General features: G+C 40.5%; 1 protein-coding gene across 5 annotated transcripts in view; it reads right to left on the bottom strand.

The window, feature by feature from the left end:
* The window catches only part of GALK2 (galactokinase 2), a 126,663-nt gene that overhangs the window by 40,540 nt on the left and 68,478 nt on the right, over positions 1-17,645 (bottom strand). For 4 of the 5 annotated variants that reach the window (XR_003235014.2, XR_011997379.1, XM_025998681.2 and 1 more), the window contains exons 6-7: positions 8,223-8,321; positions 6,605-6,757 (exon numbers count right to left, since the gene is read on the bottom strand). The exons of the other annotated variant lie outside the window; for it this stretch is intronic. Coding sequence is in view for 2 of the 4 variants with exons in the window: in XM_025998681.2 (XP_025854466.1) it covers positions 6,605-6,757; positions 8,223-8,321 (252 nt within the window). In the remaining 2 variants the exon portion in view is untranslated. The remainder of the gene's footprint in view (positions 1-6,604; positions 6,758-8,222; positions 8,322-17,645) is intronic. 5 annotated transcript variants of the gene reach the window in all.

Genomic DNA, 17,645 nt, shown 5'->3' with positions numbered 1-17,645 from the left:
ACATGGTACCATTTTTAAAACAAGGACTAAAGCTAAAACCTTTCTTCTGACTTTGATGGCTCAGCATGCTTAGTGTTTACGAGCAGCGCTAGACTGATTACCTCCACAGATTCATCCGTTTGTTTAATTCATTTATTCATATATTCTAATTCTATACTCTAATGTATTCTAAAAATAATCTGAAAAACCTTATAAAGACATACATAAAACAATATATTGATTTTATACAGAAAAAGAGCTGAAGTTGATAATCTAGAATGATGCTCTCTTAAAACACAGATCCAAATCCTGCTGAAATAAACAACGAAGCAAACAGAAGTATATTAATACCTGTATACTTCTGTATGATTTAAAATGTACTTTTTATTTCTTTCAGGCTTCACAAACCTTGTGAGATGGGTATTATTACTCTATTTAAGAAGTAAGAATAAATGACTTGCTCAAAGGCTAGTAATAAACAGAGCAGGAAATTGAACCCTGGTCCTCTAACTCTTTCTGGCTTCTTCAAGGCCAGAATCTCAGTTAAGTTATGGCCCATACCAATGCAGTGCTGCTCACACTAGTTCAAATTGCTATTCAGGTCCTACAAATGGATTTCTAAGCACAAATTAAGACTTGTGTTAGAAATGAACATTCTAGGGATGCCTGGGTGGCTCAGCGGCTGAGAGTCTGCCTTCAGCGTGATCCTGGAGTCCTGGGTTCAAGTCCCACATCGGGCTCCCCTCTAGGAGCCTGCTTCTCCCTCTACCTATGTCTCTGCCTCTCTCTCTCTCTATGTCTCTCAAGAATAAATAAATAAAATATTTTAAAATTAATTAATTTTAAAAAAGAAATGAACATTCTAGTGATTTAAAAACAAATACTTTGATAGATGTGTTCCCTCTAAAAAAAGAAGAAGGAAAAGGAAAAACATCAAAGAATGGCCCCCAAGTGATGAGACTGGGCTCTTCCTATGAACCTTTTAGTCAACAACAGTCTTCAAGTTTCCATCCCTGTGCTCACTTGAACAAGTCGCACTGCCTCAGGCACTTGATCCAAGGAAACTGGGCCAGGGATGTGAGAGAAGAAAGTCTGGGATGGATGCCTGCTGCCTACAAGGCTATTTTTCAAACACAGCCTCCCTGTGTGCTTTCCTTCCACGGACAGAGATGTACTAACACACAAAAGTTCGAATTCACTCCAGCAATATCCCCATCTGCTCTTGGCTATGTGGACCTGCCCAGGTGGAGGGGTCCACATAGCCAATTTGGTATGTTATTTCAATTAAGGATGAAATCTACCACATCCCGTCAATGACAGCTGCACGGCCATAAACTGCTGAATAACAGTGCACTGCACTGTGGGAACAAAATAGGAAAGCTGCTTAAGCCCTTTGAAATCTGGCTCAGGACATAGAAGGATGACTTGCAGATGAGGGAAGTGGGTGGGTAAGATCACTGTCACTCAAAGACAGAACTTCATGAAGGAATTTGCCACTTGAGGCCTTGGTGATTGGCCTACATCACATTTATGAAGCAGGGCTATGAGTCAGGGCTATGGGTCATTTCATCACTAAGTTCTCCACTTGTAACAGGGTGGGGAAATAAGAGAAAGCAGTTCTTTGTCAACATTCACCACTTTCTTTCACCACTGCAAGTGTTAAGTATTCATATCAGATACCACCTCTGGGAGGTTCCTGAACCTGTTCCATGCTCTGTGGGCAAGAAAGCAGGCAACAAGTGTTTTGTCCACAGTCTCAGAAAGAGGCAGATAAATAGTGCTAGGATTCTGTCTCAGGTTGGTGTCTCTCAGAAGCAGACCCTGAGGCAAGGATTTAGGGGGAAGGATGATTCCAAGATGCCGGTAGAGGAGTGGAGAGTGGGACAGGAAAAGCCAATGCAAGGTGCAGTGATATGGACAGGTGAGGCTGGGTCTTCTGGGCCCTCTGTAACAAAGAAGCTGGGATATTTACCCACTAACTCTTATCCATCATCCTTTGAGGGCTACTTCCAAGTATATTAGCTCCTTACCACTTCCAGGTTGTCTCAGATGCAAACTCAGAGCTCAGATGCTGCCAGACTGCTCTTCAGTCTGGAAGAGTTGCTGGAGCTCCAGGCAGAGGACGTGCTAGGAGAGTGCTAAGATATGCACTCTAATTTAGGAGCCTGCCGGTCAGAATCTACCTCTCTTTGACTTTCCCATCACATTTAGCAGTGTTACCAAAGCAATGGGAAAAGTACCAAGTCTTTTCTTCACCTGGTCAGCAAAGTCTAAAATGTCTAATCCCTCCTCTGAGTTACCTCTAAAAACAACAGTTCATCGAACGAGCTGTTGTACACACAACAAAAGCTGCTATGTTGTTTTTGTTTCTGTTTATATAAATCGCATGCTTATTTTTAAAATTTCAAAAATCTCAAACCAGTTCAAAGTACAAAAAAAAAAATACAAAGTAAAATAAATCATCTGTAATTACCCCAAAAAGATAACCATCAACCATTGTTCTGGTAACCATACCATTATATATTTATGCAAACTTTCTCCACACCTACACACATATAGTGTCACATAAATGGGATCATATGTAGTTGCTTTTATCATGACTGCTTTTATTTTTTGCTTATGTCCTCCTTTCCCCCTTCCAATTACAAAGAGCTGTTCTCCAGTATTCCTTAGTGGCTGGTGACTTTCGAGTATATGTTCTACTCATCACCGTCATGAAAACTACCACGTTGACCTTCCCCGACGTTAGTAATCCCCACTGTCTGCGCTCCATGTCAGTTTCCAGGCTATAGGATAAATCTGAAGAAACCTGCACAACTGTGCAGAATGGATCTACTACCGTTCTCACCGCACCTCAGCACTTCCTGGCATCCCCAAACATCATACTCTGGATCACATGTGCGCCTCATTCCCAAGGGACACAATGGAAAGAGCAGAGCTGAAGACAGACCAGGACTCCTGCACTGACTTACAACAGGTCACAGCCTACCTTGGCCTGCCACTCCCAGGATATAAAATGGCCTACTTAAACTTAATGGTTACTCCACAGGCTACTGTGAAGATTAAATAAGAGAACAATAAAAATACCTAGCACCTAACCAGGCCTGGAAGAGGGACTTCTGTGAAGGTCAAGTTTCCTTCCCTCCCCACATTCCCTGCTCCTCTAGGTAGTTCTCACTCCCCTGATACTTTTTTCCATGCTTTCAAACATATACACGTGTCTGCCGTCTTGGGAATCCTTAAGCCTAATGAGACTGCTCTCCATCTCTGCCACTCTTTCACTGTCAACCAGTGGCCCACAGTCTAGGCCCTCAGTAGCCACTGAATGAGGCCTCCCAATGGTCTTTTCTTATCTCCCAAACCACTTCTGAAGCCACTGGAGTTCTCTCAGCCCTCTCGCCCTTAATAAGTCAGTGACTTCTGGTGCTCTTCAGTGCCTACCTTCTTCAAATTCCTTGTTTTATTGCTTCGATAGAGCTGGATTTTCCTGGTCTCTTTCTCACCTCTCTGGTCCTCGCACCTTTCTTCCCATGACTCATTTTTCCCCTAATTGAATTCGCCTTCCAAGTTTAACCCCTGGCCTTCCGGTCTTTTCTTGCCACATTCTTTCCCTCAGCAAACGGAACTTAGCTCTTGGCTTTGACTGTTATCTCCAAATAAATACATCTGAAGGCCATTCCCCCAAGCCCAGAGATACACGTGATACAAGGAGATGGCCTTCAGATGTACTCCTAACCACCCATGTGAAAACGCAATGGGGAGGTGTCACCGCCCCTCATTTTCCAGTCACTTTCCACCCAACCTTCTGTAAACCTACCAGTGGCAGCACCATGCTTTCCACCCCACCATTTAAGCTTGAAACTGCAGCTTATCAAATCAACACTTTTCCTCCATTCTCACATTCCTGCACTCGATGAGAGTTTGCTGATCATTCACAACTGTCAAGGCCTTCGGCACCCAACAATGAAGAGCACACGCAGATCCTGACCACAGAGAGCTCACGATCGACCAGAGGAGGCAGGTATTCAAGAAGAATCACACTGTGAAGAACTTAACCCAATTGCGATAAACTACTATAATGGAAAAATACAGGATGTGGTAAGAGCACACAGAAGGACATTTAGCCTAAAGGGAGTTGGGAGAGTAGCTGGTGAAAGCTTCATGCCCAAAGGAGGACAGAAACCCAATCCTAGAGAGCCTTATACTCAGCCCCGTATATAGGCTCAGTCACAGTTTTTCTCATATTCTTCCCTTTTTATCCCATCCTCACTTCTCCACCACCAAGGCAAAAATTCCTGCTGCTAGGTTAATACACCAAATACTTTTCTAACAACATTAGCAGCAACCCACTGCTTCCAGAACCAAGCCTGGTTGATCCTTAGTGCAGCCCTGAAGGCACTGCCATAACCTGGTCCCACTAAACACATGGACCGTGTTCCCCAACATGAGTGTCCCCCACCCTGTGGTGTGGACCCTCCATTCCCTCTAGTGGGAATATTCCGCATTAGAGTCTAGGCAGGGTTTGCTCTACTGAATCAATGGTGCTGAGCAAAACTGGCCACATTCCTAGGGATTTGGGTTTTTTCCACTGAAATTCAAGGGAACTGCCAAAGCCCTGACATTATGCCCACTTCTCACATTCTGTCACTAGACAGAGAATAAATTCCATATTGACCATTAAGTGGCATCAATCTCAAAGTAAAGTCAGCACGAATAAGCCCTCAAACAAATAAGACACTAATTTCTTCCATCTCCTGAAAGAGGAAGCTCTTCCTGTCCTAAAGGAAAAAACCGTTCACTGAAGCCTTGCTACTGAAAAGTTTACTGCACTGCTTCTCATATATGCACTGATCAGATACTGTTAAGAGCTTAATATTAAAAAAAAGAGCTTAATATTAAAACATTTCTTTTAATAATTTTTTGAAATTATCTAAATGAGTAGATTCCAATTTTAAACATTTAAATGATTTTTTATGTTAATGCCAAAATTTTCCAGAAAAAAAAACAACTTTTATTTTTCTGGCTCATCAGCTCTCTAGTCTCCCTAATTTCACAACTTCAGGGAGTGGGAGTAGGATGAAGTGGCAAGTCAGTCCCAAGGGATAAGCCCACACCTACATATCTCCAGAGTAATTAGTCTAATATACACTTGTAAAATATTGTGAAATTGATCAAAATAAATATGAAAGGGCAGGTAACATGAGGAGTAGTCATTCATTTATTCAACAAATGTTTATCCTGTGCCTATTTCAGCCTAAGCACTATGCCAGACATTAGAGATATAAGAGTTAGCAAGATGGATGTAGCCCTGACTCTCAGATAAAATTGAATGAAAAGGAGGAAACAGATATTAAACAATTGTGATAAATTCCATAACTGAGAAGTTCAAGAGCTATGAAATATGAGGGAGATATACCTTAATCTAGAAGTAAGGAAGTCAAGGAAGTCTTCTCTGGGGGATATTTAGACTTGGACTTCAAAGAAAGCTAAGGGAAGAGCATTCTGGGCATGTGCAAAGTCCCTGGGGTAGGAACAAGCATTATGGATGGAATGTAATGGGAATAGGGGAAGCTAAGATAGGAAAAGGATGAGGTGCACAGGCAACAGATCTTGCAAGGCTCTCCAGGCAGTGATAAGGACTATTTTCTTTATTCCAATGAAATAAAAAAGTTTTGAAAGGTGGCAAGCAGGGGAATTATCTGATCAGATTTAAATTTCTAAACCATCATTTCAACTAGGAGAAAGCATAGTGCAGCTCCTAAGCCAGAACCTACTCCCCGGCTCCCAGCCTGTTTTCTCCACCTTTCTGGTCATACCATGTACCCTTCTGGATCCTCCACAACATTTCATTTCTGTGTCACTTTTTGGAGCACCAACTTACATATCACCTGATCATAAACTAACATTTCCTATTTCACAACTCTCTAATTTTAACTCTCCACTCTACCCTCTCTATTCTTATGTCTTATATCCTTCTGTATATCTTCATGCTTCTAGGCATATAATAGGTATTCAATGAATACTTCCTAAGTAGATTTAAGGCTTCACCAGCCAAGGTCTTCTAAACTGTAGAACAGAGAATGGCCAAGACTCCTTTCTGGTTTGTGTGTCCTTTACGCACATGTAAAAGTCTTTTGGGCACAGGGGCATTATATCAAGCCTATATTTTTAGAGTGACCAGTGATGGCCCACTACAAAAATGGTGCATCTGAGAGGACCAGGTGTTGAGGCTACCATCACATTTGTTGAGGAAACAAGATCAGTTATGGTCACTTCCCATCAATATCACCTCCAGCTATCTTATTCCACCCTTACCTCATCCATGGCCTATGTTTCACAGATATAAACTATCTTCTTCTGCCCTGTGCTGCCCTAGGAGACTCAACTGTGAAGTTCATATAGCTTCCAAATACCTCAAGGTTGCAGGGCACACCTATAGGTTTATTTATCTCCTGAGTTTGGAATCAAATTGCTCTCTTCCCAAAGACCTTCATTTAGAATACTGCTATAGTCAGAATGATGCCCTAAACTTCAGGGAAAGAGACAAAGTAGCAGAGAAAAAAATAAGAGGAAAAAGGATAAGAGAAAGTCTACTCCAAGTTTCACTGGTTTGCCAAGTTCATACCTTTGCAGCCAGCCGACACTCCATCACCCTGATATTGAAATGAGAAGTGGCTGCCTTATTCATTTCCACACAACTGTTGGCAATCACAAATATTGCTCCGCTTGGGAGTTTCACATCAGTTGCCCTCAGAGGGCTAAATTCTATCAATTTGGCCTATTGGAAGAAAAATGACAGGTGAGATATAAGGTATTAGAATCCAGAAAATGTTTAATCATTTATCTATTTATTTACCTTAGCAAAAATTTTTCCTAAAAATGCACTCATTCAATTCAAATATTGTTTACTGACTTCCAGGCATTATAGTAGGCATTGGAGCTACAACAGTGAACAAGACACTGTGCCTGCCCTCGTAGAACTTACAATCTAGCAGGAAAGACAATCAAATGGACAAAATTACAAAGGTAGCAAAGTGCAGGGTGCTTTATAGAACATCATTGAAGCACATGATCACCTAGTGCAGGCTCCTTTGAAAAAAGAGAAATCTACACTATCTGAAAGGATAAGCAAGAGTAGGGCAGACAAAGGATTTCTTGACCCAAATAGGATATCAAAAAAGAGAGAAGAACATACACAAGTTCAGAGGCAAAGAAAAAAAGACCAACAAGAAAAAACACAACCATGAAGTATTAATTGAGCTTTACGTATTGAAATTTGGCTGGAGCTCAATTTGAGGGTTGAGAGTTGGTGAGAGAGTAGAATGGAGAGGTAAAGCAGGAGCCACATTGTGAAGTGCTTTGCAAGCTCAAAGGATTTGGACTTTGTTCAGACTCTATAGCTAACTTACATTAACATCAGGACTCTTGCCACCATGTCTGCCTGTCAGGTCTCATCCAAAACACCCAGAGTATTTTCTTAACATTAAACCACATATCCTTACGGTTCATGTCTTTAGCTTGGAGGAATCAACAATAAATATTCTTAATAAGAAGAAATCCAGGTATTCTTGGAAAATAGCCAAGCCTGTAAGAATCTGATGAAAAACTAAGAAAAGATTTTAAAGAAATGTCTGTTTCTATTTTGGAAATAGGCAGTTTATGGACAACACCCAAAACTTCTACTCTGCCTAAGGGAGTTATAGCCAAGGGGAAGTGGTATCCAGCTAAGGAATTCACCCCTGGCTTACTGTCAACATTCTTTTCCCCACCACGGAAGCCCCAAAAATGTTGACAGAGAAAAATGATCCCAAAAAGTAAATTATAAAAGAGGGATTATGAATGTATGTGGTAAGAGAAGTTAACATTTGGGTTTAAAACCAACATGAGATTATGAAAATGCCATGAGATGAAGTGATTTGGGAGAAGAGCGGGAAAGGTAATCTTAATAACTAGGGCATTGAGAAATCTCGTCTTAATAATAGAAATAGAAGGGAGAAAAACTAGGCACAAGAGAAAAACAGATTTGAGGTATGATTCTGGAAGCCTAAGGAGATGTGATCAACATGAAACAGAATAGGTGAACTGGTAGCAGCCCTGAATTACAAAGTAGTTGAGCAATACCATTTAGAATAGAACCTAATAGAATTAGCTGCCCAGAGTCAATCATGTGCAAGATCTCAAGGCCTTCCTCTCCATATGAACTTTGCCTCGTTGATATTTCCAAATAGCTCAATATCACCTACAGTTCCTTCTTCTGCAAGAAATGATATGGACTGGTCCATCCCTCCTCCTTCAGTGCCAATATAACGCTCGCTCTTGGCACAGATTTCTGCAAGTTCCACCTGAAAGAGTAAAAATTGATTTGCACTGTGAGTACAGCCATAATTTCTTTCTCATTCATTTCTTACTCCAGGTATGACAGATAGGCTTGAATTCCAATGTCAATTGACAAAAGTTGCCTGAAGTATTGTGTTAACAAAGACTCTAAGCTACCACTGAACTCACTAGGAAAACATAGCATAATGAATTAATGTTTGCAGTGGGATGAAATGAGATATTGGCTGTGCATGCCCTGTGTTCACTCTCCAGAAAAGACTCGATTGGGCAAGCAGTTTCTTCCATCTTTCTACTTGCTCCAACCCTCTGTAGACTAGTATCACCAAAAATCTCAACTTCATCTTCCAGTCCAAATTAATGTTGTCTCTGTCGCATTTCAATTAAATATAAGAATCAGAACTGGCATCATTTCTCTAGACACATCTTCCTCCAACCATGATGAAGAGGCTCAACACACACAGTTCTAATCCAAACTGAATATGTCAAAATATGTGTTTAAGAATCTTCAGTGGCTTTCTACTGATTAATGAAATAAGTTTAAGCTCTTCAATCTGGCATTTCAAAGCTTTCTAAAATGTGCAACTAATTTGCATATGAAATCATATTATCTACCATTCTTTTCCAATTAAATTTGTCTACTTGACCATCTCACACATTTGTGCGACCTAGTATTACTTCCAATCACCAAGTATGGGCAAGTTACTGGGCTGACCACTCAAATCTTCCTCCATCATACAGTCTTCCTCAAATATTGTTCCTACTATGGCATCCCCATTCTCTGAACTTCTACAACACTTAGAGTAAGTGTCATTCATTTACTCACTCTTTTATTCAACCATTCATTCATTCATTTTTTCTCTCTCCTAAGACTTGATTCAGGCCCTTACTATTTCTTACCTGTTTCTACTAGAAGATCTTCCCAGAGTGATCATTCTGAAACACTGATATAATCATCTCTGGCCTGCTTGGTTGCCAACAACCTGATGCTCATACTTCTCAAAATGTCTTTAATCCATAAAAACACAATGTCTTTAATGACATCCCTTGCTCACTTCTCCAGTCTGCTCTCCTACCAATAACTCTGGAAAACCTAAGTTCGGACCATCAAGAATGCTGAACAAATGCTATTCTTTAGACTTTCTCATCTCTCAGTGCCTTTCAAAATGTGGTTTTCAGTCCTCCTCACTCAATACTTCTCTCTCCAGCACCCCCCCCTCATCAGGATCAACTGAAGCATGGCCTCTCCTTGGAACCCACACTACATGGCACCTCCTCTGCATCCTTGCATATTATTCTATTTGTATTTATCAAACCATGCTTTAAGTGTGAGTTTACTTGTCTTCTTACTCACCAGCCTACAAGAGCCCACTTACCTAATGCGACTGAATCACATGGTGTTTATTACTGTACTTAATTGTGTCAGGTTTCTGTCACATGTTTTCCCTGGAAAATTGTTAGTCTTTTAAAAGACAGAAAAAGTCTGGTGTCTCTTTTGTGTCCCCTACCTCACACAATGCTGAGCAACATTGTAAATAATAAATACCTGCTGCTTTCACTTTCTGAGAATAGCTGCCCCAATACCATCTGAGAGATTCTGTATCATACTCATTGTTGGTCATGTGGATTCACTAACATTAACTTGGGACATGAGGTAAACTTGGGACTTTGACGTATTGGGCATTGTGCACGGCCTTGCTAAATACACAGAGCCAGTGACCTGCCCATAATAGGTATATTTAAAAATAAAGCACCAAATAAAAGATCAAAACAGCTAGATTTTAAAATGTAGAGAAACAATATGAAGAAGTCCACACAGCACCGAGTTAAGAATGATGACACCTGAGTCTCTCTGTCACCCTCAGCCAATGTGAAAATTCACGTCCCCAATATCAGTAACAGTCACATTTACACATTAAGTACCTAGGGACGCCTGGGTGGCTCAGCGGTTGAGCACCTGCCCCTGGCTCAGGGCGTGATCCACAGTCTCAGGATCGAGTCCCACATCGGGCTCCCTGCCTGGAGCCTACTTCTCCCTCTGCCTATGTCTCTACCTTTCTCTCTCTGTGTCTCTCATGAATAAATAAATAAAATCTTAAAAAAAAAAAAGTACCTAGCATGGTCTCTTTTATGAGCAGTATCTCCTCTGCTTATCCTCCTTACACAGATGAGGAAAATGGTACTTGAATTCATAACAGAAAATGGAAGAGCCAATTGAATCTCATCTGCCTGACTCCATAGCCTATGTTCTTTTCACACTGGACTTCGTTACTCCTCTCCTGGCCCCACACCCTTGAAGATAATATAACCCCTTTTTTCACTACCTCAAAGGGATGTGAAATGACAAATGAGATCACTAGAAGTTAAGTATTCTCCCCTTTAAGAGGAAAGAACTAATGCACTGAGAAATATATGCTTATTTATTGTTTTTTAAAATGTCTTCCATGTGGCAACAATAGGATACTTTTACTTTAAACAGGATGTTGATTTTTCCAGACTATTTCTGGACAGAATTTGGGGGGACCCCAGAATCTCCTAATAGCTCTGTGTCAAGGAGAGTCCACCTGCAGGGATGAGAGTCCATCCTGTAGGGATGTGAACATCCCTACACCTTGCTGAATTCTGACAGATAGTTCCCATGACTGGACAGACAATACTCAAGAGTTCTAAATGTGAGGAAACAAAAGAAAATGAAGATAAGGAAGCTGAAAAATGAAAAAAAGATGATTCACTTTACAGTCTCTCCAGGGTGCATGAGGAAATCAGTAGTAAATATGGAGGGAAAAAAAGACAGTACCAAACACCTTCAAACCTTGGTTAAAGCCCCAGCGCTCCTGCCAACTAGTTGTTGTTGTGATCTTAGATTTCTTCATTTTTCCAAGTTTCCATTTCTTCGTATACTATTACTAATAATGAGGATGACAGTTTTGCAGTTAAGATTTATTGAGCACTTACTATATGCCAGGCAGTGTTTAATTACTTTGTATGAATTATTTACTTCTTATAATGACCCTATAAGATAGGTAGTATATACTCATTTTACAGATGAGGAAACAAGTGGGTTTATTAGCTGAGGCTAAGCTAGTAATTATGAAACCAGAAATTCAATCTCAAATTGTCTAACTTCAGAGCCTATACTCTTAATCACCCTGCTATATAACCCCCCATCCATAATACAGAGAAAAATACTCACCTCTCTAGCTATGCGATTATTGTGATAATCCAGTGAGTTAAATAAAAATACCTCATAAGCTCTAAAGAACTATACAATTGTTAATTTTATTATCTGTACATAATAAAAAAGGAATCATTTGATTTATACAAGTAACTCAGTCCCAAGTCAAAAGTAAAGACAGGTATAATTATTCTGGAATACAGAACATTTTTTAAAGTGTTTAGGAAAAGATAGAATGTGAAAGATTCTGGATGCCCCCAGGAGAACTAATTCAACAATAGTCTGTAATAGAGCCTGAGACAAATAGGAGAGTATGTCCTCCATTTGAAGCAGTTTAGTCTAACTAAACTTCAGAGCCTATACTCTTAATCACCCTGCTATGTAACCCCCCATGTAATCCATAATACAGAGAAAAATACTCACCTCTCTAGCTATGGGATTATTGTGGGGAGGAGTCCCTGCCTGCCAAACAAAACATGCTTGCAGTAGAAACTTCAACTGCAGGCCTACAAGCAACTTTTCCAGTGGCTTTAGCCTTTCACCCCCATACCAAACGCAAAAAGATCAAACCTAAAATGACATGTGGGGCAGCCTGGGTGGCTCAACGGTTTAGCGCCGCCTTCAGCCCAGGGCCTGATCCTGGAGTCCCAGGATCGAGTCCCACATCGGGCTCCCTGCATGGAGCCTGCTTCTCCCTCTGCCTGTGTCTCTGCCTCTATCTCTCTCTCTATGTGTGTGTGTCTCTCATGAATAAATAAATAAAATCTTTAAAATAAATAAATAAAATGACATGTGAAGAAATTAGAAACAAATTTTTTTTAAATCTCAAATCCTGATTAAGGGGAAAAAATGGCATGTTTCTTTTGTAGGTCCATAGCCTCAGCCAGAGATGTCATGACCTAAACTCAGAAACACATTAATGGAGTGACCTTACCAGCAAGGGGTATAAATGGGAGCATAAATGCCTATCATTCTGGGTGAGGTGAGGGATTCAGGTGAGCTAGCCATGCCTATTCTGTCTCTGGAGACCCTGGAAATAGAACTATAAAAAAGTCTTCCAAGAGTTATAATCAATACTCTATTCACATTTGAAGAATGTAAAATAGCAAGAGATTTCATGAGAATAAGAATAATCTGTCAAAAATACATTAGCAAAGTGTATGTGAAGAAACCTATTGGAACTTCAAAGAAAGATCAAATAGAATTTGAGGATCCAACTTAATTTAACAAAGGATAAAGTCATCTTTTTCCTGGTTGTTTATAGTATTCTGAGGTTCCCCCATTTTTTCTATCTCCCCACACCACACACATACACAGCCCTGAGAACCCTGAGGCAAGAATAGCAGAGCTCTATGTGAAAAGGGACTCATTCTCCTTCCCATCAATGTATTTTCTTCTGCCCTTACACCTGAATACTTCAAGAACCCCAGGTGCCTCCAAGCTTGTCACCTGTAGCATTTAGCTCTATTCCTTTCCACAAAATACTAATGTCTGAGGATCATCAGGGATGACAATTTGATAGCATGAGGAACTTTTCCAAAATTTAGAGCTAATAAACTTGTTTCTATTTTCCTGCTCTCTGGACAGTTACGAGAAACCCAGAATTATTCATTGACTTCCTTTTAAAGCTACTGACGATAGTTAATGAAGTTAATTTATCCCTTTGTGTGTTCTTCTCTTGAAGCAGCCTCGGAAAGAATCAAAAGTCACATGAGTTCCCAAATGAAACAGCTTGACTATCTGCTGGCCAGTGGGGCATGGGTAAAAGGAGAAATAACAGGGCTAGATTTAATAGTTGCTGAGAAAGGGGGTGCCTGGGTAGCTCAGTGAGTTAAGCGTCTGACTCTGGATTTTGGTTCAGGTCATGATCTCAGGGTCATGGGATGGAGCCTTGCATTGGGTTCCCTGCTCAGCAGGGAGTCTGCTGGTTTTCCTCTCCCTCTGCCCCTCCCTACCAGTCTCACATGCTATTTCTCTGTCTCCCTCTTTCTAGAATAAATAAATAAATCTTTAAAAAAAAAAAGCCACTGAGAAGGGCTATAGATTCATGAACATGTTGTCTAGGTAAATCTGGATGTTTATAAAAACAATAAAACAAAGACTCAAGATATTAATACAGTAAATTCTATCTTTGCTTAGCAATTTTATTAATGCGATTGTTAAAAGTAGAATAATTACATAAGCAGGAAGTGTTAATCTCTTTGAGTTAGTTAGCCATGACTATAAGAAGCCTTGCTATTCAGAACACAAGACCTTAGCCAAGAGCATTATCCAGCTGTTGTTGGCCACCCCAAGTGCAAGTCAAGAGAAAGGAAGGAAGTGAACAGCCCCATTCATTTACTCAACAATCCTTTAAATAGTGTTCCACAGATAAGTGTGGGAAGGCCAGTGTCTTCCCTCAAAGAGCTCACAATATTGATATTATCTTCAAGTGACCAAGTCCTTCAAAAGAAAGTATAAAACTAGTGTGCCAGTCAGCTTCTATTTGCCCCTCTAGGTCTTCTGTCCACCCACCTTCATCCTGCTATCTGGCCCAGGAGGCTTCCCATCATGAACTGTATCAAGAGGCTCCCACCGCATCCTGCTTCCCATTAGGTTCTTCCAACACAAAGCTCTGGTAGGAAATGGGAAGTTAAATGTGTGAGGGAAGAAGAGTGAGGTCAGGCCCTTCTGGGCCAAGGTCACTTTCAGGTCCAAGGCCAATAACAACTCAGCTACAAGTAGCCCTGGATTTCCATACACCTTTGTACTCTGTCCTTTATTATTGAGTGTGCGGTTTTCTTTATGGCTCTAATATATCTAGATAAGGTGAAAATATTAATGGCTCCTCTGACTTTTCTTTATATCAAATATTCTCCCTATTTTTCTCCCACTGTAATATTTCTCCATCTAAACTTTCCAAATACCTGGGTTCTTACCTGGAACTATTTTCAAATTATTCCCCATGCTGGCAAACCTATTAGGTAGACCCCAGCCAGGTAAGAGAAACTCTTCATGAAATAGGATCAAGGTAAGCCTAAAAGAGACTGATGTAGACTTGCTTTGTGTTGTAACATGGCTGATGACCAAGCTCTAACCTGTAGACACTTTGGAGTGTCCAAAAAAGAAAAAAGAAAAAAGAAAAGAAAAGAAAAAGAAAAGAAAAAAGAGGCTATTCTTCTTCAATCTCTAACTCAAAGGGATATAACCCAAAGAGATTAGTCACTTTTGCCTTTTTTTACTTCAAGAAAAGTTGCCTGAGGACAATAAGGGCCAATTCCCAAAATGCACACAGCAAATGCACCTGACCCTAATGATGGTTCAGGCTAAAAGAAGTTCCAGTAAGTAATGCAGGGAAGGAAAAAAAAAAAAAAAAAAGGAGTTAAAATATTTAAAAGATCCAATGTGGGATTAAGCATCTGCCTTTAGGTCAGGCCATGATCTCAGGGTCCTGGGGTCGAACCCCACTTTGGGCTCTCTGATCAGAGGGGAACCTGCTTCTTCTTCTCCCCATTGCTCAAGCTGTCTTGCTATCTCTTTCTCTCTCTCAAATAAATAAATAAAATCTCTAAAAAAAAAAAAAAAAAAAAGATCCAATGCTACAGAGAAACAACAGTGAGGAGGGTTCTCAAAAGTAAATCTGAAAAACCTAATAAAATCTAGAACCAATCAAAGAATATGCCACAAGCACTCACAAGTATGTATCATAAAAAATTAAAAAGAACAAAAGTAGACTCCTCCATCTGTGTGCATTGGAGAGAACATAATCTAATAAACCTGAAGAAGGCTAGTAATTGGAACACATGTGTAGCTCTAAAAATATCTGAGGTGCTTAGTGAGGGCAGAAGCACAGTCTTCAAGACAGCTCCCCCCAAACTCTAAAGAGACAGACAAAGACCACTTCCCCAACCTAACTGACCTGCAATCTGCATCATGGAGCATGGAGGGACCCAGATTCAGAAAGGAGACTGTCAATAGACAGGAGCACAGTATTTTATGGAAAACAGTTTGGGAGCCCAGATTCATGGTAATTCTGACAAAATGTCTAAGATAGGTTTCTCCTAGACCTCAACCATTGCTGCCTACGCTGGACAAGGGAGAATGCTCTGGGGGGCGTGATAACATACAGCCTTTGCTATTTCTCCAAATGATGATCCTAGAAGTGCACATGTATAACAAGACTATTAAAAAACTAACATGAAGCTAAAAGGTGATCATGAGATGCAAAGAGAGGAAATACAGAACTGTGCTGCTGTGAGGGCCTCAGACACAGCATTGGTGTCACCTGGGGACTGATGAGAAGTACAGACTCAGGCCCCACCCCAGACCTGCTGAATCAGAATCTGTAGCTTAACAAAAGCCCAGATACCCCACGTTAAATTTGAAAGTACTCCTCTAAATTATTTCCTACACTGAGGTTTTCTTAATAAACTTAGCAGACAAGGAAGAATGAGAAGAAAGGGAAGGAAGCTAACAAAGCAACTGTCTCCTAAGGCCAGACACAATGTGGGGTGTTTTACATGTGCCATATTTTTTAGTCTCTAAAACATCCCTGAAATGTCAGAATTATAATTGCTATTTTATAGAGAAAGAAATTGAAACTCAAAAAGGTCAACAAGCTAACCTAATATTCAGAGCCAGATAGGTCTAGTTCAAAGTCCACAAGGCTACCTTGTTCCCCTGCCTCAGGCAACAGAGGCTCTGCCGGACACTGGGCCCTGGTAAGCAGATGGAGCAAAATTTATGCATGCTTGAACTGAACACCCTTTCTGTTAGAATGAACAATGAAGTTTGCCATGAGTCTTAGGATGCAGACACTTCTAAGTTATCATAATTTCACTCCATTTAATGCCCAGATGAAAAAAATAATCCATTTCACTGGATGGTCTGGGGCTTGGGAGTGGGGGGGCTTTCCTATTATCCATCTCCACATACAATCCTAAGCACCTCCTTCCCAAACAACCTCAACCTGGAGTGTTCTCAATATAAAACTGACATCTTGGTATGATTTCTGCAGCCTAATAATAACAGCCTAATAATAATAACTTCTGCACACTGAGACAGACACTGTTTCAAGCACTTTTCATGCACTATCAAAGTTCAAATCCATGAGGGGGGTTTTTATTATTAAATCCATTTTATACGGAAGAAGCTGAAGCATAGAGAAGTAAATGCTCTAGTATTATTCAGCTAGTAAGTGACAGACTTGAACTCAGACTTTTAGCTCTATGCTTTTGACCACAATACTATTCTTTATCCCAAAGGGGAACAGAATTTCAGAGGTGGACCAGAACCCAAAATTCAGGAGCCCCATAAAACCTCCCTGAGTACTTTTATCACTCACAATTAATTCAACCGGTTTCATTGTTTAAATTATAAAAGAGGAAAGAAAGAAAGCAGCGAACACATACCAAGTAACTACTGGGGGGAGGGAGGGAGAGGGTGCTGGTGAGAGAATTGCCAATTTTTTTTTTTTTAATTGTGGCAAGACAGCAGAAAGCAGAAGCCCAGCCACAATGATGGAATCAGACAAGAATATGACCCAAGTCATTGCTACTAAATACCAAAAGGGCCTCCAATGCCTGTGGTAAAGGCTGGTGTCGCTCACTTGGCTGACAGACCATTTATTTTGGCTCTGACCTTTGAAAGACGTTAAATAATGATGATAATAATGGATGGGCAGTAGGCCTGCAATCTCTGGGGTTTGGCAAGTGTTTCCTGGAACCGGACGTCCCTTCCCGTGGTCAAAGGGACACTCCCATTCCCCAGGGGAGGGTTCTTTATACAGCAGCACAATCCTGTCCCACTTTCAAGGTCCTAACTGCAGTAACTATGACTGTAAACCAATCTAAACTCTCTGGAAGAAAGCAAAGAAGAAGCTGAGGCATTAAGTATGATTTACATCCCCCCCCCCAACATAATCATAATTGTTAAAATTAACAATTGTTAGTTTTCCTAGTATGACTCCAACTATACAGAAATGGACCCAAATCAAAGATGAAAAAATAAGTGCTACGGATTATCATCAAAAGCAACCAAATCCATAACTTGGGGTACACATTTGCCTTGGAGAAAGGGTTCTATGTGTACAATATTCAATTCACAAAGACTATGACATGAAGTGGGAAGAATATTTAGGGTCAGAAAATGGTGGAGAGTGCTAAGAAAGAGAATGTTA

This window comes from Vulpes vulpes, chromosome 15 (genome assembly GCF_048418805.1).
Source record: "Vulpes vulpes isolate BD-2025 chromosome 15, VulVul3, whole genome shotgun sequence".
NCBI classification, from domain to species: domain Eukaryota; kingdom Metazoa; phylum Chordata; class Mammalia; order Carnivora; family Canidae; genus Vulpes; species Vulpes vulpes.
The sequence above is the reverse complement of the archived record's forward strand: the minus strand, read 5'-3'. Positions and strand labels throughout refer to the sequence as shown.